Below are 27,113 nucleotides of genomic sequence, written 5' to 3'. Positions count from 1 at the left end.
AATATATGTGTTGGACTATATTTTATTTTTGAAAACATTAATAAACATTTGGTGTGAAAGATAACAAATTGATTAATTAATCATTTTTGTTTTGTCCAATGCTTGGCTTAAGTTTTTTGCAGGATTGATGTCATGCACCATTGTCTAGTCCAAATATATTGATTTAAAATCTTTAAATTATTTATCCATTATCATGCAATTCATGAACCAAACAGTTTTAAATATAAGTATGACTGTATGATTAATAATAAAAGTTTTTTTTCCATGTATTTAGAGCCCGTTTAGATTATGTAGTGATTTTTTAAAATAATTGTTTTTTTAAGCTATAAATTTTGGCTTCTGAAAAAGTCTTTTTTTAATTTAAAAAAATATTTTTTAAAGCACTTATTTGATCGTACAAACACCCTTATTTCTTTTTTGGCCATACTTTTCATACCAAACGGTGCCTTAATACACTCGCCGTGATTATCTGCGTTTTGGAGCATCTTCCGCTCAAGGCATGAAATTCATCTCGGCCGCCGCCGTTCCCGTTAAGGCACGCCCGGAACATCCGTAGAGCCACCCTATCGAGGTATCAGCTTTGTTCGTGAATCTAATTTCACCCTCGCTCTTGTTTACTGATAAACCAATTTCTGCGATTTAATCATCAATTTCGAGTTTCTTGTTGAGTTACTTGCAGTATCCTGTTTACTGTTCTTCTCATGCGAAGAGGGATTCCCGGAATGAATTTACATTGCTTCGAACGGAAATTCTTTCACTCTCGTCCTCATTTGACTCCAATTCAGCTCCCTTCCCCGATGTGATTCCCTGTTTATTTAATTTTCATATGTTCTTTATTAAAAAAAAAATGTTTTTTTGGTAATGTTGAATTTGCTTGCTTTGATGATTAGGGAGACTCATTTGTGGTATGTGAAACCTTGTGAAGTGAGGAGTGAATCATTGTTAAGTCGGTATTGGGATATTCTATCTCCGTGTGAGAAGGAGACCGTGTTGCAAATGAGAGGAGATGAGCTGAGGAAGAGTGCACTGTTATCCCGCGCCTTGGTTCGGACTACTATAGCCAGATGTATGTTTTAATTTTTCATCCAAGTCTTGTTTTAGTTTCAATGTTTGAGTATTTTGTGCGTTGTATATATATCCGAAATGTAGTATTGCGATGGAAGAGTTTTGCTCTCTCCCTCTCCCCTAATCCTGTGTCCGGCCCTCACTCCGTGTAGAGAAGACCTTATTTTTTTATGGAAGAATCTATTTCTTCTTTATTGATACAACTTTTGGCTTTCCCAATTTGATTGGTTTTCTTGTAGATCAGATGAATTCACAAGTCAGTCCCCAATCATTGAAATTCCGAAAAAACTCTTATGGAAAGCCCGAGGTTAGACTGTTTATTTTATATGATATGATTTTTATAATCTTTACTTTTTCTAGTACCATCACGCTGTAAAGCTTTCCTTCCAACTCCTTGGGGCTGTATATTGGCAGGTAGAATGGGGTTTTAGCGATGAATGTCAGCCACCGCCGGTGCATTTCAATATCTCGCACACTTCGTCTTTGGTAGCTTGTGGAGTGACCGTCAATTCACAAGTAGGTCACTATATCATTCTTGTTGTCGAGATCCATGCACTTAAATTTATTTTTCATCACTGCTGCTAAGTCAGCTGAAACACTTTCATGGTTTGATTTTCAAGTGTAGATTGGTATTGATGTGGAAGAGAAGCACCGGAGTATCAAACATAGTATTTTGTCTTTTGCTAAGCGATATTTCTCGGAACATGAAGTTCAATTTTTAGCAGCTATTACTGACCCGGAAGTCCAGCACCAGGAGTTTATCAAACTGTGGACACTCAAGGTCTTACTGACCATTAGATTGAGCCTCATGTCATCTAACTAAGTATATGTTCCTAGTCCTTACGAAATCAAACCAGAAAATTTATGTGAAATGCCCATTCTCTCCAGTTGGTGATATTTCACTGAAACTTATTGATTTCAGGAGGCATATGTCAAAGCATTAGGGAGGGGTTTTTCTGGTGCACCTTTCAAAACATTCACCATTCGCTTTAATGGTGTAACTGGTGAAACGGTTCACAGACTGAAGGATTTAAAATCTGAGGTATATCAGGAAATTTCTCGCTGGTTCCCAAAAAACTATTTCTTTTGTGTAATCTTCTTAGTGTTGAAGGTCGATGGATCTTATTGTTTGACCGACTATCTCTCATCTCTGTCTAGTGGATAAAATCTCTTGGCGAGAATAACACACGATTTATTAGCATGACGTTTTTTACAGGCAAGAACCATCATCTTTCTGCCACTGTTTTTTTTCATGTTGAAATTTTCCAAATTCCAGCTTAGCATTACTCATTACACACCAAGAATGGTTCAAATCTTAACTAGTTCTATGGTTTGCAACTTTGCATTTAAGATATTTCCAGATCATGTAATATCATCAATTTGTACGTAATTATAATTATAAAATTCATAGAACTTATGCATGAGTGAATAGATTGATAATACGTGATAGTTGCTTGAGATTCAGGAATGTTGGGTGTTCATTTTGATTTGTGTCCTACATTTTAGATATTGTTTGCCAACGCATATTCGATCGTAGGTAACCTTTCATTATTCTTTTGGTTTTAAGGGAAACATAAGATGGTTTCACTGCTGCAAATATTTATCATATTGATTCTTCCAGTGAGATACTTCATGAATCATGCTTGGTGCTTTATCTATTTATTTACTGTTAAGTTCACAACATCACAATCCTTCTCAGGCTTCTGAAATAGCCGTGGATTCTTTTGATGACCCCTCCAACCATACAAGCAATTGGCAATTTTTGCTCTTGGAGTTGGCTGGTTCTCATTATGCAGCGATCTGCACCGAGAAGCATTGCGCAACTGAAGGTACGGCTCAAATGTGACAGATTATTAAAAAAAAGCTCAAGAGAGATAATTGATGCAAGTAAATTTTTTGTAGGAAAAAGAGACACTCCTGTAAAGTTGACAGTGTGGAAGACAATTCCATTTTTAGAAGATGAACAGGTTTCTGGAACAGACACTGTTAAAACCATCCATGGCTTGGAGTAGGTGGTCGATATAGCTGCCTGATTTGCATATTGTCATTCTTGGAGCTCTCAATAATGTAATTTATTTTGTACAAAATCGGGTATTTACGACCTTCCGACAAGAGCTGTAAAAGTTATTTTACTCTAGGTTGAAGAAACAAGCTAAGATCAGATACAGTCGGGATTTGCTCAAGTTTTGATTATCATCCGGAGTTATATATACGGCGATTTGCTCTATACGATTCTTAAAACTCGGTCTCCCGTCTCAATCATTTGTCCCGAAAAAATGGAACTCACGAAAGATAACACAATCGGTAGTCCTGTTGTATTAGAGACAATTCAAGACAAGTGTAGCTTAGTACTACAAGTGAAAAATAAATTGCAACGAATCAATATTTCTTCTCGAAAAAGAATTTTTTTTGTATGATACTTCATGTATCTTAATGATGGCTTAGTGCTAAATACATCGCCCGAGCTTTGCAGGAAATATTCACGAAATTCATTTGTGTTGGTAACAAGAGTTATCCAACATGTAATATTCGTACAGTTACACACATAATTATGCGTTATTTTTGACAATTATTCTATATGCACTAGTGATAAGTTCTTTCGCTTGGATGTTCTTGTAACTTCAAAGTAACGTTTAACTAATTGTGTAATTGAATATACATGTAACATTTTTCCGGTATTAATGGCACACAATGTAGAATTGGTTTGTTAGGCCAATCAATGTATTGTTAGTTAGGCCAACAGATTTATCGGGTAGTTGAAAACCAAAGAGCTAGAAAGTAGTTAAGATCCTCCTTAAAGGAAGCCTTTTCTTGGATGTATTGACATTTGTCACTTTTAAACATCCCATCCAAACAATATTTGTTGTTGTCTCTTACAAAATCACATTAACAAAGCAAAACTCAGAATTTAAAAGGAGAACTTTTTAAGATTAATTCACAGGTTTTTTGTCCAATTATCGACAAATCATGGCAAACTCGGAGGGATTTCCAGCTGCTGATGTACAGAGAGAGCTGAATCCAGGACTGGATAAGGATTTTCAAGTTGATCCAGTTTCATCAGACGTTGCTGCCTCTATAGAAATCAAGGTACATGCGAGTAATTTTTAAGAAAAATGTTTTGTTTTTTTGTTTTTAAATTTTGTTTTTGATCTCATGACTTCTCCAACCAAACGACCTCTAAGTGAACATAGTCTTTTTACATCTATCAAAACATTGATGAAGACATGACTTTAATGTATCTAATCATTTGTGCTTGGAGCAAATCAATCTATTTAGGCCGGAGAGACGATGCATATATTTTTGAAAAAATCATGCAAAAATATTTAGTTCTTTTTATTGGAGAGGGACAATTGCTCTTGTTACCATCAATCATCATCTTCATGACATGTTATTTTTCTTGAATTTGCATATGAAATTATGTGCTATATTTGTATGTAGGAACAAATTGAAGCGGCGAAAAGGGTGAGAGATCAAGAAAATAAGGATGCAATGCAAAGCTTTAAGACTGCGATAATCGTTTCGGGTATTGTTGTGGTTGTGGCTGGTGCTGTGTTTGCCATAGCCAAGAAATTCAGAGAGAAATGATATCCATCTTTGAAAAGTTTTAGATATAATTTTTATGCGACTTTGAGTTTTGTTTTTATCAGATTTTGTTTTTATTTTTTGTATTTTGATATGTACTTTCAAAGAACGAAGGATTGGTGTTATTGATATTTGTGTTAGTGTTATTTTATAATGGACCTCACAATCAAATTTAGACTCTTAAACAGTTGGTTGAGAAGTGATTATATATGTTGATGATTTTTCGTTTTAATTTTAATGTATTCTATTTTCATTGATGTTTTGGGCCTTTTGGCTATTGTATAATTAGTATCTTTTTATTCAATTTTTTTATTGGAAAAAAAAACACACTTCAATTTCAAGTTGGAGTGTACTTAAACTCGAATTTAATGATGTAATTCTTGACAATCCATCTGATTTTAGCTTTGACAATGATATATATTTGTTTAATTTTATGATATTATAATTAGTAATATATATAATCCATTAAATGTGTCGATGTATATATAGAACAACCGTTACGTACCTACGCTTTTAAATTTTGAAATATGCGGTGGAGAAGAAGAGAGGCTGTGACGGTGTAAACATAGAATAACCGTTACGCAAAAAAATAACACACTTAAACATATAATTAAAAAAAACGATGTATATATATATATATATATATGTGTGTGTGTGTGTGTCGATATATATATATGAAGTATGTTGTGTTTAAACTACGAGTTCGCAATCGAGTATTTATAGTTAAATTTTTGCGACGGTTTTTGTAAAACCGTCGTAACATAAAGTATCTTTTTAATGTGTACAATTCTTGAGACGCGTATCAGATGTGTGGATGCAGACATCCATAACTTGCGACGGTTAAATTTAAAAGCGTCGCAAATGCGCGATTTATATAAAACTGTTGCAAAAAATTTGCCCCGATTTACAATTGCTGACGGTTTATAAAAACCGTAGCAAATATGTTGCCACGGTTTTATTAAATCGTAGCAAAATACTTGCTACGATTTTGTACAAATGCGACGGTTTTTGTAAATCGTGGCAAAAATTTTGCTACGGTTTTTAAAATACGAAGGTTTTTATTAATCATCGCAAAGTACGACGCTTTCTTTAAAAGCGTCGCATTTTTTTGCAATATTTTAATGAAACCGTCGCAAAGTGCGAGTTTTTTTTTTTTTTTTTTTTGTGTAGTGATCCAATAAGATACTTGGATTCACTTCAAATTTGATCAAATAAAGCTCGAATTAAATTTAAAATTAATTGTTTGTGAGCTATATTTTATGTAATATGCCACAAATGTAAGATATCTCATTATCTCAAATAATCATATAATATTCTATTTGCATATAATTTCCCTTCTTTATTTCTTTTTACACGTAAAATATAATGGTTCACAATTTTGGTATGATAATCACATAAATACCGTCTATCAATTAGGGCTGGGTATGGAAAGGTACGGTATACCGTACCGAACTACGATACCGTATACCGTACCATACCATATCGGTATGAAGAATTTCATATCGGTACCATACTTATACCGAATTTTTGGTATGAAGAATTTTTATATCGGATACCGTATCGGAAATAAAAAAAATTCGGCATACCGAAAACAATTTTGGTATATCGTAAAATTTTTTTTTAAAAAAATAATTCGGTATATTCAGTATACCGATACCGTACCGAAATTTTTGGTATACCGATTTTTCGGTATATTCGGTAAATTTTTCGGTACGATATGACGATATGTTCGGTATTTCGGTATTTTTTCCATATAGTATCATTACAAAAACGATAATATGGTTGGAATATATAACACGTGTTCGTTGTGTAGCGTCGTTAGTAGGAAAGTGGAAATACACTTTTATTTTTATATATGTATACATATTTGAGTAAAAAAAACATTTATAAACATCAACACAAATCATGAGTTACAAAATGACTCAAAAACAAAGGACAAGACTCCTATGTTTAAGGAGACTTATTTTGTAAAACTCATGAGAGCCTAGTTCACATGCAATGTTATTGGTCGAACATCCTGTGGTGCATTCAGAATTTCCATCTAAAAAAGGGGTGAATTCAAACGAAAGTCATACCAACTTACCAAAATAATTATTATTTTAAGAAATTTTAGGATTTAGGTTAATTAAAAAAATTAGAAATATACATTTAGTTTGATACAATCAAGTCGAACCAAATTCAGTTTATAATTACAAAGTGCAGTAAAATAAGTATATAAAACGTATATGAATACGTATTTGTTTTTTTAAAAAATAATAATAATAATTACAATCTCTAGTTAATTTTTTAAAAAAATATAATTTAATAAAATTAAAATTTTTAAAAAATGTCGAAAGTATATAAGCGTGTCCAAAGATTCCTCCGACAAGAAAAATCGTGTAAAAATTTTCAGTGATGGGTCGGACATTTTTGCCCTTTTGGGCTCGTGTCCACGAGAGTTGGATGAGAATTGTCCAGATTACCCACAGCGAGGGCAAACAGCTTTTACATTTTGTGCATGGTCACCGGGGACAAATATGTCATATCGCCACATTTGGGGAAGAAATATATATATATATATATATATATATATATATGGAATCGAAAAGGGCAAAAATCCCAAATCTTCGAAACCTCGATCGAGCAGCCATTCATTCATTCTAAGTTTAGGGTTTCTGTTTACCTAAGAAAGGCGGGCTGTGATTTGTGCATCCAGAGAGAGAGAGAGAGAGAGAGAGAGGGATTGAGAGACATATTCATCCGGCGCCGGTAATTTTATGATTTCTCCTGGTGTACACATATTTGCGTTGAACTTCGTATTCTATTACCTATTTCGCATTCCTGTTTACTGTTAACATTTTAGTTTCTGTGGATTTTATCTATTTGATGTAGTATAAGTTGCGTAATTGAACTGGATGCTAATCATGCCCTACACGAAGTTGGGTTTACTTGAAACTGTCTTTTGTATATTGGGTTTATATGGTCTGAAATGAATTTTAGGGGACCTGGTTGCGAATGTTATGTAGTTAATGTGTGTATTTATGTTTTTCATGACGGTACTTTGTTGACTTAGAAAAAACCTTCAGAGTTCAAATAAATTTTAGGTCTTTGTCTAGAAATCTCAAGTGTAGTAGTGGTGTGTGGTTAGTATTGTAATTCAATTGTGGGAGTAGTTGTGTGGCTTGATATAGTCTGTGCTGCAACAGCTGGGCCAGAAGGAGAACAACCCCATGTATAAGGATGCCTTCAACGTGGAGAGGATTGTATTTTTTATTTAAATTTTATCTTGAAATTTTTAAACGGACATGGTTTGTCAATCCATGTTAAGTGGCTCATACTCCCGAGCATCGAGATCATACATGGATAAAATTGTCTCTGTACTTCTCCTCAAATTTCGAGGGTATCATTTACTGCAATTTTTCTCCCTAAATGTTGTTGCTTTGGTTGGAAAGAGAAGGGATGAGTTATCATATGTTTGAGTGAGGACTCGGTGAGCCTCCTTTAAGTCTCATCATTTGCCGTCATGTCAATGTTGTAGTTGATACTTTCCTGTTGATATTGCCATCCAATAGATCATGTAATAGTGGGGGTTCAGTGGAAGGATTTCCGAGATTAAAATAATCAAAAGAACTGGGTGTCAAAGTCAAGATAAGCATATGAACTTAATTTCAAGAAAATTAAGACATGATCAAAAGGGGTTTATGTTAGCTTTTGTAGGTTTTGATGTATTTGGATTTTCTTTGCATGATGGTGGCTTCTATGCTAACTTAATTACCAGTATTCATAACGAGTTCGGGTCCACTGATTGTGGATTTATGGTCTGTGCAGTGAAATTAACTTTACAAAAAAGAAAAAAGGTGGCCAGCTAATCTTATTTTGGGCGATAGTTTTGTTAAATGTGTTTGAGGTTGCCTCATCAGTCATTCACAGTTCCTGTGCATTAACTGGCTGCAGGAAAGTTACAGACTGGAAATGTATCCAGGAAGTGGAACTAATCTTTTTAAAGAACGGATCGTCCTAATAACAAACCCATCGTTTTGTTTAGTGGGGATGTTATCTTTTTTGTATCGTTCTTTGTTGTGTGCCCGATTGCATAAATAATTATCTATCATGATATTTTCATTTCCTCGTTTTCTGTTCTCATTTCTTATGCTTGCTCCTCCTTCCTCTTTTGGTTGCTAATGCATTGGTCCTACAAAGTTATGCAGTCTAAACTTAGCCTTTTCAATAATTCCTCGCATCCGGCATTGTCTTTAATTCAAGGAATTCACCACTTCATTGATTTGCACCTGTTGAACATCTTGATCCACTTTATGACAATTCGGATTTCTATCGTTTCTGTTTCTTTGTATGCTATGTTTGTCAACCCTTGTATTAAGTTGTTCGAATAGAAGCTCCTTGGAGCTACACCTCATGTAACCTATTCGATCAAGATCATTACTTTGGAACTCCTTATGGCCATTCTTTTTATTTCAGCCTATACACATATTTCTTCTTTCTTTTGCAAATGCTTCCCGATTTTGCATTTTCCCAGAACTGCAATAGAAGCTCATTTTGTTAGAGGTCTAAGATGCCAAGGACAAGAGCCACTTCTGGAGCTACTAGATCTACCGAACATGAGAAGCTGGTTGAGACTGAAGAGCAGGTTGAACTCGGTGCTGACAATGACATGGAGGATACATTGGAAGAAGAGGTTGAGTATGAGGAAGTAGAGGAGGAAGTGGAGGAGGAAGAAGTGGAAGAAGAGGAAGAAGTGGAAGAGGAGGTAGAGGAAGAGGATGACGACGACGATGGAATGGAAAATGATGAAGGGGACGATGACATGGAGAAAGAGCATGCTGACCTTCTTGCACTTCCTCCACATGGTTCAGAGGTGTATATTGGTGGAATTTCTCAAGATACTTCTGAAAATGACCTGAAGCGCTTTTGTGAATCTGTCGGAGAAGTTACAGAGGTAAAATACTTTAATTTGTCGCGTGATGTGGTTAATTTGACCGACATTTTGCTTGCCTTGTCTGTACTATTGACAGGTGAGGATAATGAAGGGAAAGGACTCAAATGAAAACAAGGGATATGCTTTTGTAACTTTCAGGACCAAGGAATTAGCTTCCAAGGCTATCAAGGAGCTTAATAGTACTGAATTGAAGGTTAGATGAGTGCTACCTTCCTTTTCACTCACAAATTCACACCCAATCACACTCATACTTACACTTGTTTTTTTAATGTTTTTTTAAAATATTTGTTAAACATCTTAGCTGATTCTCTTTCTTGTGGGTTTCTTGTGGTTGGTCGGTCAAATACAATCTGTATTATTGTATTATTTATCTCTGTCGTGGAAACTTACAGGGAAAAAGATTGAAATGCTCTTCATCTCAAGCAAAACATAAGCTGTTCATTGGTAATGTGCCCAGAAACTGGGGAGAGGAAGATATGAAGAAGGTTGTGAAAAAAGTAGGGCCTGGGATTATCTCCATTGAACTTTTAAAGGTGAGGGTTTATTCCTTCGATACAGCTTTCTTTCTTTCTTTCTTTTAAAATCACACTGCTAAATTTCTGTTCCTGTGTGACAGATAGTCCTTTATTTACTTGAATGCAAAATGTTCAGGTAATACATGTATCTTCTTTCTGTAGGATCCACAAAATTCAGGTCGGAATCGTGGATTTGCATTCGTTGAGTATTATAATCATGCTTGTGCTGATTATTCTAGACAGAGGATGTCAAATTCTGATTTTAAGCTTGATGACAATGCTCCAACTGTGAGCTGGGCTGATCCCAAAAGTGCAGAAATGTCGTCTTCCCAGGTCTTTGTTTTAGGCTTATTCTTCATAGTTCTGTGGTTAAATTGTGTTGAATGTATGATCATTGGGAACGAGTTCAAAATGCAAAGTATGCACAAGTGCTTGATTAACTGGGGAAATCGTAATCATCAATGCAAGGACTTCATTTATCCAGTTTTGCTTCCTTTGATCCTTTCCCATGGGAGCTAATTGCATTAAGGAGAATGGAGCCTTTACTAATGAGGTTGTGAAATTAGTAGTTGAAGGATGTACTGTCCTAGAGAATGTATTAGTATGTCACAGTTGCACAACCTTTTCATGATTACACCTAACGTATTTGGTAGATCTTGCTGTCATTTCAGCTCTTCATGACTTGTTGACACCTTTGTTTCTTGTCGCCAGTGGCAGGATTTTCTTCTTAGGGGGCCTAAATAATTTCATGTTAAAAAAAGGCACTCTAAACAGGTTCCTATCAAAGTACACAAAAGGAAGCACAGGAATTTAACTATATTAGTCCCACCAAATAACCACCACAATAATAAATACTGGCAAAGTGAAAGAACTCGCTGACTTAAAGGCAGTTCAAAATTTCTGTCTTTTCGTAATGAAGACTAATCAATCAAATCCTAAAACGAACAAATATTCTGTTCATGCTGGAATCGGGCAAAGACTCTTGAACCTGAAAGAACGTGTAGATTTCCATATTAGGTCATAGTAATTACTTGGAATGTACAAAGGAACGTGAAGAATACAAGATAGCCAAGAATAAATATGTATTAGATATTAACAGCCGTGTAGACCCCATATAGGTCTGCCCCTGCTTATTTCAAGTTATTGTGCGAGTAATAGTTACGTACTGGCCCTTTGTTGTACAGGTAAAAGCAGTATATGTGAAGAACTTGCCCAAAAATGTTACACAAGATCAGCTTAAGGAGTTGTTTGAACATCATGGAAAAATTTCGAAAATAGTTCTTCCTCCTGCAAAGCCAGGACAAGAGAAAAGTAGATATGGTTTTGTTCATTTCGTGGAAAGATCAAGTGCCATGAAAGCTCTGAAGAACACGGAGAAATATGATATCGATGGTAAAACCTCATCCTTAGTATTTTCCAGTATTTGGTTCTGAACTATTAGGTTCTTAACAGTGATGCTACTGCTTGTTCGTATTCTTTCTTTGGTTTTGTTTTATTAGGTCAAGTTGTAGAATGCTCCCTGGCAAAGCCACAGGCGGAGCAGAAAAATGCTATGGTATCAAATTCACATAAGGCAGCTATACTCCCAACCTATCCACCTCATGTTGGATATGGTTTGATTGGATCCCCTTACGGCGCTGTAGGTGCTGGATATGCTGGTGCAAATTTTGCTCAAGTAAGATGTACTATATTTTCTTCTCCCTTTTTCGTGGGCTGATTTTTTTGTTTTTTGTTTACTTATATTTGTGTTTTAACACTTGCTTTCTGGAAATAGCAGCCACATTTCACAATGTGCGATCATTCATCTCAATATCATCTTAAAGTTATATTTTGATACCAAACCAATCCATTCTGATATTAGTAGTATCCAATTATCCATCATATCATCATGTTAAACTGGCTGTGAATTCTGCTTTTGCAGCCCTTGATCTATGGAAGGGGAGCTGCCCCGGGCATGTCTATGATGCCTATGCTTTTACCCGACGGAAGGATTGGATATGTTCTGTAAGTCAAGTATTTTTAGAGTTGCAATGCAATGGCGCCATGATGAAATTTTTTTGCGTCCTAATATATGATTTGCGATGTGAGAGACAATCGGAATTTTTTTGGGTTTGTCAAATGTATATGCTCTCGAATAATTTATAGTTGCAAAAGATACTGGAGATGAACAAATAGTTTATCTCGCACAAAAATTACATCATAATCTGTCATATTAGTTATTACTCTTTACTGTTGTAATCACTTCTTTATTTTACGCACTTGCCATAATAAATGTCCTGTGATGATAAGCAAGAAGTCCAGACATAGCCATTACAATAAATAAATTAAAACATAGGAACCATTCAATAAAAATTAAAAGAAAATGAATAGATTATTTATTGGACAAGTATTCACCCAGCATATCATCAGTAGATTGCAGACATATGCCGTTTTAATTAAACGTATGTTTTAGTTTTGTTGTGCTGTTCTTTCATGAAACTATGCTGCTCTGTGTAGGCAACAACCTGGAGTACAGCCACTCACCCCACAGCCACAGCAAAGAGGTGGTGGTGGCAGAAGCGGTGGTGCAGGTGGAAGTTCGAGTGGCGGTCGACGTGGTGGTGACAGTGGCCGTGGGCGCAGTCGGTATAATCCATATTAATTCTGCATTTATTTTGAGCAATCTGCATCAAGGTTGAAGCTTTTTATAAATCATTGTGAGATTTTATGTTGGTAGCTTGTTCTATTATAATTTGTAACATCAGATGAAGCAAGTTTTAGATATTATCAACTGTGGATCGCTACTAATCTTTCTTTCTTTATTTTTTTTATTACCTAATTAAGATATTAGTTTTTGCATGTTCCCGTTAATTGGGCATTCCGTAGAACGTAAGCTACTCACGACAAATTTAATGGGTGAAAATGTCATATTTAATCAAATGAATATTTAAATTTTTATATTGGTTCATTTATTTTTCACATCTAGGTATGTTAATAATCACCAATCACGAAAAAAGGGAAAATGGACTTTTCACCACAAGCCCAAATCCTGAATGAATCCCGTGATGTTTAGTGGTTTCTTTCTGGTGTTAATAATTTTTTAATTGTTGTGAAAAAGTAAAAATTTACGGTAAAAAGTAAATACTTCAAAATTCAAAATATATCAAACTCTACATTTTATAATATTTTTCTCTCAACTCAATTGTATTTTTCATCACAAATGAAGACTTATTTATAAATTCACATTTGAGATTAGTCCAAAAATAAATACATCATCATCTACATCATCACAAACTAATTTTTCATATTTTACAACTCAATATTCAACATAATATTAATAATAATAATATTTTTCAACACTCCCCCTTGTGATGATGATTGTGATATGATGACTGTCTTCATTACGTGTTTTATACTGCTTCGTTAAAAACCTTACTAGGAAAAACCCAGTGGATAAAAACCATAGTAAGGAAAAAAGAGTGCAGCCACGTAAACTCCCCCTCATGTTAACATGAGTGATTCTTCACATATTTCGCAGATTGCGCATCTCAATGTTGTATATATGCTTTCTGAATATCGTCGTGGGAAGTGCCTTTGTGAAGAGATCTGATGAGTTTTCACTTGATTGAATATAACAGATATCAATATCTTTATTCTTTTCAAGCTCTTGAGTGTAGGCAAAGAACTTTGGGGGTATATGTTTTGTTCTGTCACTTTTGATGTATCCTTCTTTCATTTGAGCAATACATGCAACATTGTCTTCATACAACGTCACAGGCTTCTTGTCTACTGATAATCCACAAGAAGTTTGGATATGTTGTGTAATTGATTTTAGCCAAACACATTCACGGCTTGCTTCATGTAGCGCAATAATCTCAGCGTGATTTGATGAAGTTGTTACGAGTGTTTGTTTCTGTGAACGCCAAGAAATTGCGGTGCCTCCACGAGTAAATACATATCCGGTTTGGGAACGTGCCTTATGTGGATCAGATAAATATCCATCATCGGCATAACCAATGATACTTTGATTGGTGTCTTACAAAAGTCCCAAATCTGTCGTTCCTCGTAGATAACGAAATATATGTTTAATTCCGTTCCAGTGCCTCTTTGTTGGATATGAACTAAATCTTGCCAATAAATTTACAGCAAAAGATATATCTGGTCTAGTGCAATTTGCAAGATACATAAGGGCACCAATGACACTTAGATATGGTACTTCTGGACCAAGAATAACTTCATCATCTTCACATGGACGGAATGGATCCTTTTCTATGTTTAATGATCTTACAACCATTGGAGTACTTAATGGATTTGATTTATCCATATTAAAACGTTTAAGTATCTTTTCTGTATAATTTGTCTGGTGAACAAAAATTTCACATTCTTTTTGTTCTATTTGCAAACCCAGACAGTACTTGGTTTTTTCAAGATCCTTCATTTCGAATTCTTCCTTCAAGTACTTCATAACCTCTTGAATTTTTTTATTCGTTCCAATGATGTTTAAATCATCAACATATACAACAATAATTACACATCCGGATGTTGTTTTCTTGATGAAAACACAAGGGCATATTGGATCATTTACATATCCCTTTTTCATCAAGTGTTCACTTAGCCGATTATATCACATTCGGCCGGATTGCTTCAACCCATATAATGATCTTTGCAATTTTACAGAATAAAATTCTTTGGGTTTTGAACTTTGTGCCTCAGACATCTTAAATCCTTCAGGGATCTTCATGTATATATCACTATCAAGTGATCCGTATAAGTAAGCCGTAACAACATCCATCAAACACATTTCCAAATTTTCAGACACTGCCAAACTAATCAAATATCGAAACATAATTGCATCCATAACAGGAGAATACGTTTCTTCATAATCAATTCCAGGCCTTTGAGAAAAACCTTGTGCAACAAGTCTAGCTTTATATCTTACTATTTCATTTTTCTCATTTTGCTTTCGAATAAAAACCCATTTGTATCCAACAGGTTTTACACCTTCAGGTGTGGGGACTACAGGTCCAAAAACATTACGTTTATTTAGCGAATCCAATTCAACTTGGATGGCATCTTTCCATTTTGCCCAATCATGACGAGTTTTACATTCACCAAAGGTTTTTGGTTCATGATCCTCGTTTTCATTTATGATGTCACATGCCACATTATAAGAAACTATCTCATCAATATCTTCTATATCTTTTCGGTTCCATATTTTTCCAGTATTAATATAATTGATAGAGATTTCACGATTCTCGTCAGTTTGTGGTTCTGACAGAACATTTTTATCATCAGGTATTTCTTCTGGAACACCATTTTCTATTTTATGATCATCGTGTTTCTCTATGCCTTTTCTTTTCCGAGGATTTTTATCCTTGGAACCGACTGGCCTTCCACGCTTCAAGCGTTTTATGACATCATGAGTGTCTTCAATTTGTTTCTTTGGAATTTCGATTCGAGCAGGGGCATTTACAGCATGTATATATGATTTTGTTACCCCTTTTGTGTCTACAAATGCATCTGGCATTTGATTTGCAATTCTTTGCAAGTGCACAATTTGTTGTACATCTTTCTTACATTGTTTGGTCCTTGGATCCAAATGTAACAATGATGGTACATACCATGTGATTTCTTTTTCGATGTGTTTCTTTTCTCCCCCTAACATTGGGAAGATTTCTTCATTAAAATGACAATCAGCAAAACGTGCTGTAAACACATCGCCTGTCTGAGGCTCAAGATATCGAATGATTGATGGGCTATCATAACCGATATAAATGCCGATTTTTCTTTGAGGACCCATTTTTGATCGTTGAGGTGGTGCAATAGGCACATACACCATACATCCAAAAATTCTCAGATGAGAAATATTTGGTTCTTTACCAAATGCAAGCTGCAATGGGGAGAATTTATGATATGCACTTGGTCTGATGCGAATTAATGCCGCATCATGTAAAATTGCATGTCTCCATATAGAAATAGGGAGTTTTGTTCTCATAATCATTGGTCTAGCAATCAGTTGTAGACGTTTAATCAATGATTCAGCTAATCCATTTTGTGTATGAACATGAGCAACAGTATGTTCAACAGTAATTCCCATTGACATACAATAGTCATTGAAAGTTTGGGAAGTAAATTCTTCAGCATTATCAAGTCTTATTTTCTTGATTGTATAATCGAGAAATTGATTCCGCAATTTTATTATTTGAGCCATTAATCTTGCAAATGCCACATTCCGAGTTGACAATAAGCATACATGTGACCATCTGCTAGAAGCATCGATCAATACCATAAAATATCGAAATGGTCCATATGGTGGATGAATTGGCCCACAAATATCACCCTGAATGCGTTCAAGAAATATGGGTGATTCTGTTTGGATTTTAGCTAGCGATGATCTTATAATAAGTTTTTCAAGAGAACATGCTTAACATTGAAACTTATTATTCTGAAAGATCTACTGGTCTTTCAACGGATGATCATGCGTATTTTCAATAATTCTTCGCATCATTATTGAACCAGGATGTCTCAATCGATCATGCCAATTGGTTAATATTGAGGAACTATTAACCACCATATTTGATTCGATTGACCTTATATGTGTATAATGCAATCCAGTAGAGAGTATTGATAATTTTTCAACCACATATTTCTTTCCTGATTTATATGTGGCAAGACACATATATTTTTGATTTCCATCAGTTATCGTCTCAGTATCATACCCATGAGAATATATGTCATTAAAACTCAACAAATTTCTTTTTGATCCTGGTGAATATAAAGCATCATTTATAAAAAAATTTGTACCATTAGGTAACAAAAAATGTGCTTTTCCACAACCTTCAATCATGTCTACAGGACCTGATATTGTATTCACCATTGTATTTGTTGATTTTAATTCCAAGAAATATCTTTTATCTCGGAGAATGGTGTGCGTTGTACCACTATCGGGTATGCAAACTTCCATGGGTTTATTTTTGCTCATAGCATTTTTCATACTTCAAAAATGCAATAAATAAAATCAAGGATAATATATATATGAAAAATATAACATGTTTCATAAGAATGCATGAAAAATATAGCATGTTACATTTCAGTCCCACCAATATATTAATCAATGTTCTCGAAATCATTTGAAAAAATCGGCAGCATTGAAATAAGTTGAACCACTTAAATGGTTACTGTTTTCAACAAAATTGGTCTCTTTTTCTTTTTCCTTTATCGATACTTTAAAGAGCTTACATAAGTGCTCAGGGGTACATGACCAATGTCTTGGAGTGCCACATTTATAACAAACACTCTCATATCTTTTTGAGTGATTTTTATTTTCACTCATATTTTCATGCTGCCTTTTTGGGTGGTTCGTGACGTTCTTTTGAGATTAGTTATTAAAGTAACTATCTCGATTATTTTCATATTCACGGCCATAACCACGACCACGATCATTTCTACGTCCACGTTCATCACCACATCCTCGACCTCGACCTCGACCTCAACCAAAATCTAGTTTATGCCTTTGATTTTGGTTTTCATTTTTACTTACGACATTTGCTTCTGGAAATGCCGTAGATACATTGAGTCGGGATTGATGATTTCTCATTAACATTTCTTTGCTCTTTTCTAGTGATATCGAGAGCAACGAATTTAAACTTTGCCAAATTTGACATGGTGGTACTAGAAAAATAACAATGCATTTTATAAGTTAATTTTCATTAATATGACAATACAAAATAATGGATAAACGATGAGTACAAGTACGTGTACAAATAGAGAAAAAAGTATGTGGTGGAAAATCGTTGGTGAGTACAAGACTCGTGAGCATGATGATCATAGTCGTTATGAAAAATAGCCTTATAAATGCCATCATCTTCATCTTCGAAAAAAACCGAGGAAATTTTTTTTTTTTGAGAGAAAGAGTAAATTTGGTGTGATTGAAAATGAGTTTGAGTGAGCATATTTATAGAACAAAAACTAGCCGTTTGTTACCGTTTGTGACCGTTGGGGGTAAGGAATAAAATCGAGTATGTGTTGAATAAAAAATCGTGATAATCATGTGATGCATATAATGATAATCATAATTAAATAATTATGTATATCATATCATTTTATTATAAGGTCGGTACCGTAGACATCCTTTTATATAATATTATGAAATTATACCAATATAGTTAGTATAAAGTCAGGTATAGTATATCATATCACATTATTATAAGATCGGTGTAGTAGACAGCTTTTTATATAATATTGTGAAATTATACCAATATATTTAGTATAAAGTCAGGTATAGTATATCATATCAAATTATTATAAGATCGGTGTCGTAGACAACCTTTTATATAATAACATGAAATTATACAAATATGATTATATTGTTTAAGAACCTTAGAGACTTTTATACTTGTCGTATCCTTTACCGGGAGTGTGGGATGTCGTCTTAACATCCTCCCAGGATTTATAACAAGTTTTGAAAAAAAACTTATTTTTTCATAACATGATATTATATATTAATATATACACAATAAAAATATATAAACAGTAAAATAACAATTCTTACTTGTTGAATATTTTTGACTTCTTTTTGTATTTTGGAGCGTCGGAAAATATAGAGAACCTACGAGCGATCGTGCTGATAACGTGTTGTGAAAAAGTAAAAATTTACGGTAAAAAGTAAATACTCCAAAACTCAAAATATATCAAACTCTACACTTTACAATATTTTTCTCTCAACTCAATTGTATTTTTCATCACAAATGAAGACCTATTTATAGATTCACATTTGAGATTAGTCCAAAAATAAATACATCATCATCTACATCATCACACACTAATTTTTCACATTTTACAACTCAATATTCAACATTCAACATTCAATATTCAACATAATATTAATAATAATAATATTTTTCAACATTAACCACCGATTTTATGTTATAATTTTGTATAATTGGAGGCGGTCCAATAATGATAACACAAAAACCATCGATCTTATATTAGAAATTATTATTTCGTTGCAGATATAAATAGGATTTATTGGTTTTATAGACGTAGATTTGTGAGATTGCCTCAGTTATCTTTGAATACTATGTTTAAAGATGATTATGTTTATTTTGAGACGGTTGCAGATTTGTATTCGTGACATGAATTATTCTGATTATTCACACTTAGATTTTGTTTTGAAAGTTTATCATGATGCAAAAAATGATAATTAGTACATGAATTCTCGTTGTCTTTTCATTTTCATTTTTTTGTTTGAAAGCGTCTTTTCATTTCTCAATATCATTATTAGTAATAAGAGTATAATAATACCGCATAAATAAAATGTTTTCACACTTCAAAATTTCTCCATTCTAAGTAGAACATATGAATAATTCAAGAATATTTTAAGTCAAAAACACTTAACTTCACAAGGTTAACAACACAATGAACATAAAATCAATCCATTCTCGTTACACTCTTTACACTTCAAGCTCTTCTTCCCATCTTCACCCAAAATCTTACTACTCCCTCCGCAATCTTTACACATAATAAACCGGATCCCGGCACAACCCCGACACCGAACGGTCTCCCTCGGGATCCCATGCAGTAAAATGTCCAATTTGCCCTCCTCATCCAACCTGACCATTTCATCAACCCCACCTATCATTCTCCCCTTGACAAAAACTAGAGGTAATTTCACATCCTTGGTGCCCATCAGCGCTCTCAGTTCTTCCTTGAATGGCGAATGCAAAGATACGTCGCGTTCAAACATCCGAACGTGGTGAGATTCGATGATTGATCGGGTGGCGTTGCAATCTTCGAACGTCTTCCTAATGCTCCTCAAAGTGGTGGTGTATAATACAACAGCATTTTCACCACCTGGTGGGCATTTTTCGCCGTACATATCGAAAAGGGTATCCGAATCTTGGGAGTAATTTGTTGCCATTCGTGAGGTCGGGGTCGACGAAGTTGAAATGATCTTCTTGATGTCTTGTTCCTCTTCAGACACATTTTTCTTAACAGATGCCACAACTTTAGGACAAAAAACTTTGCCTAAGCTCCTCTTTGCAGAAATCACCTCGCCATTTGGAGATGGCCTCAGACAATTATCCATCGATTTATTGCATTCTTTCAATACCATTTTTGGGCTATTTTCCAATGACCCTACACCATGAATAACTCTTCCCTTATTCTCCTTTCCAGCAAACCTTTTTAACTTTCTTGGAGAACCCATTTGATTCAAAAATTTCAGAGGACTGATTCTATCAATATCCAAAAAACCACGCAAAAGAAGACTCGATTTTGGGCTGATCATGGCTTGAACACAAACCGGCAGTACTTCTTCTTCAAGACCCTTCATAAGCTCCCATGTATTAATGATCTCTGCAGGCTCTTCGCGAGGCGGCGACGTCTTCGCATCCAGCTTCCGACATTTTTGAACCTTCTTCTTCTGCTGCTGCGATTCTTGCTTCTTCTTCTGTTGAGTTTCAGCTTCAAGATTCAAGACACCATAAGTGCTTGAAGTGAGAGACACTAAATGTTTGGTGTCATCTTCTAATTTTGCGTCAAGATTTTGTTCTTCTGCTTCTTTCTTGATTTGTTTCGATGAAACACAACCCATTAGATGATTTTTTTTTTTTTTGGAAATATTGAGGTTTCAGGCAGATTTTGAAAATTTATCCGTGTTTCAAGAAATTGGGACAAGATTTAGATACATCGCCTCGCAATGGGGACTCAACGGTCAGAAATTTCGAATGATCATTTTGTCAGTAATTTTTTTAGAGAATGATTACCAACCCACAGTCCACACTTCTGATCCTTTCTTTTTTTTTTTCACCCTTCCGACAATGTTTTATTTCTAAAAAAAAAATTATAATAAAAGGGGAAATTATTTAAAATTTCATATATTATGTTAAGATTCAATAAATTAAAGTTTAAACAAGCTATTGTCTCAGACTGACCGGCGCATCCTTAGATTTATTTTGCAATTAGATTACAAAATGAAATAACCGTTATTACACTTAAAAATTGAGCACCTTGGCTATTATCGTGGAATGTTAGTGTTAAACTAAATTAATTTAATTTAATGCTATGATGTTTTGGTATTTTCAAAAAAGTAATTTCCTCTCAAGATAGCATTAATGTTATGAGTCAATTTCGTGGGATGAACTCTTATTTCGACCACCAATGAAAAAAGAATAATTTTTTATTGTAAATGTGTTTAGAGTTAATCTATCTCATGGATAAAAATTCGTGGGATTGTCTCATTAGAGACCTACCCTTAAAAAAATCATATTTGGTGGAAAAAATCCTCCCATATTATTATTATTATTATTATTATTATTATTATTATTATGCTGCTGTAGTTTAGTCAATTCGGTCATTTTAGTATATTTGATTATTTAAGTTCGATAATTTTTTTGTGTCAAATTTATACGATTAGTTTGGTTCTGTATAAATCAAATTATTTCAATTAATTTATTTTTGATAGTTGGATTGAGTTGATTCATTCGATTTGGAAATAAAACCAAAGGCCAATGAGAGTTGAAAAATACAAAGTCAAGAGAGATCATCAAATATATAAATGTATGCTTTATTGAGTTTTTCAAGTATTCAACTTTGAACTATGTTCGAAAATGGTCACGACTATTTATGCATGTGTTTATATTTTTGTATTTAAAAAATAACTTCAATAAATACTCCACGAATCGAGATTTTATCTTATCAATGCTCCATGTGCATGCTAAATACTAGGGGTGCAAAAAATTGTCGAAATCCCGATTGTGCTTGAATCTCATTCCATTTCTATTTTGAAAAAAAATCTAAACCCGATATTTTTTCGACCTGAATTTTTGAGATTTTTCTTGTCCAGATTAATATCTGGAGGGATTGGAAATAAAACTTTATCCCGACGGGATTCCCGACCCGTCCTGAAACGATCGAATTGTAGACTTAAATTCGCATAATTTTTTTATTGTTGAAACAATCGAATCGTAGAATCACAAAATAATATTTTATTTTTGTTTATTTTTAAAAAATTAAATCAATAATTTAATTAATTCATATTTATAATTTTTTTGGACTTAATTCATATTTATAATTAAAAGAACAAATATGTAGAGAATAAGAGATGCAATTTGACAATCTATTTAACAAAAATTATGTAGTAATTTATATCCGAATATTTTATTAATAATTATCCGATGAACAACATTATGTTCTTCTCTTGACAAAACTTTGAAACACTATCTGAAATATTTTAATATTATATGTTTTAAGTTGAATATTTATTTTTTTATTCAGAAATATAAATTTCTAAATAGTATTTTTTAATAAAATAATCAAAAATAATTTAGACGAAATCTTGAACATTAAATAAATTTCGAGATTTTTTCTTCTTACTCTATGGGATTCCGAATATTCGGGTTCCGAAAGATGTCGAGTACGAGTTCCCGATTATTTTCGAGACGAAAATTTGGTATTTCACCACATACCATGCATGCATTTTTTAAAATTAAAGGAATGATTAATAATGTTACACATTTTTTAAAAGCAAAAATTATAATAAAAACAGATGATCCATCGTCCATCTAATTAAGATTCTAACACCAATAATTCAATAACTCAATTTTGGTGAGGTTTTTCGGATTTATCAAAACTGAATCATAACAAACTTTCTCACCGCTAAAATATAAATACATATATATGATAGATTATTTCAAGAAATCCTTTAATTTTGTTATTGTTAGTATTGTTATATATTGTGAAAAGTGTGATTGTTTAATGTGCAGTATCGTATACGACATGTTGCAGACTCGTTTTTTTTTTTTCCTGCTGATATATATAACTGATACGTTGTCTTCACGAATTGGTTTTTATAACTGATACGTTGTCGCACTCAGACTTTATGAAAGCGATACATTAAAACTATTTCAAGACATTTATTCAAAAAAAAAAAAAGACCGGCCAATTGTTTTTAATATCATTACCTACAAAAAAAAAATTATAATGCGTTTTTAATTCATAAATAAAGCAATTTCGGAAGTCCAACAAAATTAATTAAATTTAACAACTGGCCAAAGTCTATGGTCACTGTGTGATCCCATCAAATGTACGAATTTGGATTTTTTACTATACATTTTCCTTCAACCTGAACTTTCAAAAATAATTGTTATCAAAGTCCGGTCAATTAATGCATGGTATTAATATTAATTAATATATTACAAAATGTAAAAACTCAATTTTTTAATATAAATTTTTCATCATACTAAAAATTTAATGGATCGAAATCTGATAGTCTTGAAACGCCTTCCAATAATAAGCTTGAAAATATTAATTTGTACTACAATAATAATTTTGATTTTTTTGGAATAAATACTGAATAAATTAATTTTAAAAATAGTTATAAAATAATGAAGCATAAATATTTTTAAATAATTTAATATAATATGAAATTCTAAATTAAATTAAATCTACTGCACGTGTAAATTTTATTAACAAGTGTAAGTTAGCTTAATATTTAAGATAAAACATGCACTAATTAATATATGTATGTATGTATTTCCATTGATTTAATCTTTTACATTATTACATGTAAGAAAATTATAATTGAATGATGATTAAATAAGGATCTAACTTTCACATATTTCCAAAAAAAAAAAAACTCTCACATTTTAAACTATGAATATATTTTCTGTGTGTTACCGATAAATCAACCGTAGAATTGAAGTTACTAAATATGTAGTTCTACCAAATGTAGAAAAAAAAATTGACTCAAAGAATTTCTAGGTTGGAAATTTTGTAGAATTAATCTTTTAGTAACTTTCTATGGTTGATTTATTGGTAATTTTGTTACAAAAAAATCTATTCTTTAAACAAAAAACAAGGAGTTCCTATTAAACTGCAAGTCTTCTTTATCATTTGACATTATTTGAGATTGTTCGAATGAACAATCCAACAGTATTAGTCTTAATAACGATTAATTGGTGCAAATACTAAGATTTTACACCTTTGATCATTTGTTCAACATTTGGCTCTAATTATACGAATTAGAAGTAATTATTCGAGCCATTATACATGAATTTTGTGAAACAAAAAATTGTATAAAGAAACATATAAATTTATATTAAATATTCATTAACAGTATGAATGCTATTTAAGCACCAACTTGCATACATTATCGTACCAAAATAGCTTCACAAATCAATGTTATTAATTATTGTTTCAGGATGGACCAATAATTAATTGCATGCCAGTATTAATAATTAATTTATTTGGGTAAAAAGTACACGCTTGATTTAATTTGGACAACCAACCACCCCTATACCACATGCATTGGTCCGATAATATCATGCTACAATATAATTTAAGAAAAATATTAATGTATGACATATCAATAAAACTATTTACGAGAAAGGTGGATGGAACTCCGTACCATTTATTTATTATATATTATATATATAATTATAATTTCTTGTTTTTATTAATTACAAATTAATAATTTATATTCGATCTATCACGAAATTGATTAAATGAAAAGACACTAACCACGTGTTGAGCTAGCAAAATTGGGAAAATGCAAGCGGAGACATAGACGAGTTGGTAAGACTTAAGGTGATGTAGGAAGAAATTCTCGAACGTTGCGGGTTCGATCCTCGTGTGAAGCATATTCTCTACTGAAATATTGTGGGGTGTGCTCTGGGGGTTGACCATGTTGCTCCCTCCCTCAGGTCTCTGCCGCTCGTGCACATCCCTCGATTTAACCTCCGCATGAGCCAATGAGTCTCTGACTCATGTGAGATGGGGTCCCTTCGGGGTCAACACTTTTTTTTGAAAATTGGTAAAATATTTTTTGATCCATTAATTTGTCCATGTTTCTAATTGGATGGATTAATGAATAACAAAATTGAGAACATATTTTTTTGGGTCCATTAACTTGTCCATGTTTTGAAAATGCTGACGTGTGTCAATGTCTAGCTGACACGTGTGCAGTTGGATCAAAATCATTGAACATTAAAATTTAGTGTAACATAACCAAATTTTGAAATATTAATAAATCAAAACCAAAACATGGACAAGTTAATAAACCAAAAACATTATTTTCCAAGAAAATTTGATGGAAGATATCGATCAATTTATTCGCATGTTCACAAATTCAATAAGTCAAAATCCCTTTTAAAAATAGTTAATTTTTTAATGTATAATCATGTAAATTGACCATTTTTGAATGAAAAAAAAACAAAAAATAGCATTCAAACTTGTTGAAATTTTAACTCCTACCAAATGCTACCTAATAAGCAATAAATAAATAAATATAGTATGATATATAATTAATTCAAATTTTTTTAATATAAATACAATAAACTTATATTAGAAGTTAAATGAAGCTATTAATATTTTAGCCCCTCGTTCCATTTAATTCTCAAGGGAAGTTTGTGTCTTGAAAACAACTTCTACAATATCCCCATTAATGCCTCAAGTCGATATCGAAACCTTAGTTTCTGCCTGCGCAGGAGGAGGAGGCAACGATCGCAAAATCTCCTGCGAAACACTGGCGGAGGACACCTCCGCGGACGGCGAAGCTGCAGACTGCGCCGCCGATGTGACGCCGGACTTGCCATCGGGATCTTTTTGGCTGTCAAAGGACGCGGAATACGATTGGTTCGATCGCACGCGCAAAGAATCCACCAAAGGCTACGCAAACAACTCGAGTCCGAACCGGAATCTGAACCCAAGTTCTCAGAAATTATCGGCGAAGTTGATGTCTAAAGCGTCGATTCTCCGGTTGCCAAAGGCCCAGGTTGATACCAAGAGGAGGACGTGTAAACCGGTCAATATAAGGCTGTTTCCGAACCGGTTCGCATCGTCGGTGTCTGTAACAGAACCGGGTTCGCCGAAGGTTTCTTGCATGGGGAGAGTGAGATCTAAGCGCTGCCGGCGGAGGTCGAGAAGGGGAGAGATCAAACCGGTGGAGAAGGAGAAAACCGGGTTATATTCGAGGATAATGAGCATGTTCCGGTTTAGAAAGGGTGTTAGGAAACCGGGGAGCAGGAAGGTAATGGAAGCTGTGGAGGAAGAGCCCGCGGCGGCGGCGGTTGAACTTGAACCTCCGCGGAAGAGTATGAGTGTGAAAGTACTGGACGGAGAAAGAGTGGCGGAGCCGCCTGGTCTAGGGGGTATGAAGCGGTTCTCGTCAGGGCGACGGCCGGATATTGGACTGCCTAGTTTCCAATCCGGTGGCGCGTGACGGTGAAGCGGTGGATCACGTGGAGGTTCGTTGAACAACCGTTTTCTTACACGGCAGGTTTTTACGGTTAATTTTATTTTAATGTAGATATATTGACTTTTATTTTTTTCCTCTTTTTTTTTTTTCCAGAGCTGTAAATTCTTTTGAATTTTATGTTGTTTGCTATTGTACAGTAAGAAAAAAAGAAAATAAAAAGAAGAAGATATTTATATTTGAATATATCTGGTCAATATTTTGTCTATGTTTCAGTTTCATTTATTTATATATGTGTGAAACGCATCTTTGGAATTATTTGTGAATATATATTTTCCAATACTTTTCAAATTAAGGATGTGAAATAATACGACTTAAATTTTGATATCCCACCAAATAATAAAATAATAAGTTTTGGAATATAAAACACATGCATGTGTTGTACACAATTCACGCGTCATATAAATTTACTAGTTTTATTTTTATTTTTTAAAAAAATAGATAGATTTGATTTAGTTAAGGGGAAAATTTTGTTGACTTATAAGGGTTGACGTGATAATTAATTTGGCCTCTTTTGTGATACAATAATTCAGCCATTTAAGCAGTATTTGAATTGAGATAACTTTTAAGAAACATTTCTCAACCTTTTTTAATAAAATTTCAAGTTTACTTTATTCTCCCAAAAAAAAATTTTATCCTAAAAAAAAGAATAATAATATTTAAAATTGCTCATAAAATGATACTGATAGTTGAATAATAATAATAATAATAATAGTAATGATTATGATGACGATAATTGTGTAATTAAATAAACCACGTTCGAGAATTGTGCTGCATTGGAGTACGC

The 27,113-nt window shown here is 33.5% G+C and overlaps 4 protein-coding genes across 8 annotated transcripts; 3 read left to right on the top strand and 1 right to left on the bottom strand.

The window, feature by feature from the left end:
• Positions 1–435: 435 nt before the first annotated feature.
• On the top strand, positions 436–3,306 carry LOC140891107 (uncharacterized). 3 transcript variants are annotated; one of them, XR_012152425.1, is made up of 10 exons: positions 436–571; positions 680–799; positions 891–1,066; positions 1,305–1,372; positions 1,480–1,581; positions 1,691–1,846; positions 1,988–2,107; positions 2,224–2,281; positions 2,765–2,894; positions 2,968–2,986. XR_012152425.1 is itself a non-coding variant. In XM_073299410.1 (9 exons), the coding sequence occupies exons 2-9, from the start codon at positions 702–704 to the stop codon at positions 3,075–3,077; spliced, it is 960 nt and encodes a 319-aa protein (XP_073155511.1). In that variant the 5' UTR covers positions 436–571; positions 680–701; the 3' UTR covers positions 3,078–3,306. The 3 variants fall into 3 exon arrangements, 2 of the variants coding, with proteins under 2 accessions (XP_073155511.1, XP_073155512.1); XM_073299410.1 differs by lacking the exon at positions 2,224–2,281 and having other exon boundaries at positions 2,968–3,306; XM_073299411.1 differs by lacking the exon at positions 2,968–2,986 and having other exon boundaries at positions 2,765–2,895.
• A 3,938-nt stretch (positions 3,307–7,244) lies between these two features.
• LOC140890502 (heterogeneous nuclear ribonucleoprotein Q) lies at positions 7,245–12,933 on the top strand. 3 transcript variants are annotated; one of them, XM_073298347.1, is made up of 9 exons: positions 7,245–7,395; positions 9,161–9,580; positions 9,657–9,773; positions 9,973–10,113; positions 10,258–10,428; positions 11,280–11,487; positions 11,595–11,770; positions 12,017–12,099; positions 12,592–12,933. In XM_073298347.1, the coding sequence occupies exons 2-9, from the start codon at positions 9,197–9,199 to the stop codon at positions 12,734–12,736; spliced, it is 1,425 nt and encodes a 474-aa protein (XP_073154448.1). In that variant the 5' UTR covers positions 7,245–7,395; positions 9,161–9,196; the 3' UTR covers positions 12,737–12,933. The 3 variants fall into 3 exon arrangements, with proteins under 3 accessions (XP_073154448.1, XP_073154449.1, XP_073154447.1); XM_073298348.1 differs by having other exon boundaries at positions 9,103–9,580; XM_073298346.1 differs by having other exon boundaries at positions 8,455–9,580.
• A 6,547-nt stretch (positions 12,934–19,480) lies between these two features.
• On the bottom strand, positions 19,481–20,668 carry LOC140886329 (uncharacterized). The gene has a single exon (XM_073292867.1). The coding sequence runs from the start codon at positions 20,666–20,668 to the stop codon at positions 19,481–19,483; it is 1,188 nt and encodes a 395-aa protein (XP_073148968.1).
• A 4,848-nt stretch (positions 20,669–25,516) lies between these two features.
• On the top strand, positions 25,517–26,293 carry LOC140888140 (uncharacterized). Its single transcript, XM_073295828.1, has one exon. It carries the CDS (start codon positions 25,517–25,519, stop codon positions 26,291–26,293), a length of 777 nt encoding a protein of 258 aa, XP_073151929.1.
• Positions 26,294–27,113: the final 820 nt, after the last annotated feature.

The sequence above is a fragment of the Henckelia pumila genome, chromosome 3 (genome assembly GCF_033568475.1).
Source record: "Henckelia pumila isolate YLH828 chromosome 3, ASM3356847v2, whole genome shotgun sequence".
Lineage (NCBI taxonomy): Eukaryota > Viridiplantae > Streptophyta > Magnoliopsida > Lamiales > Gesneriaceae > Henckelia > Henckelia pumila.
This window is presented reverse-complemented; position numbering and strand designations above follow the sequence as displayed.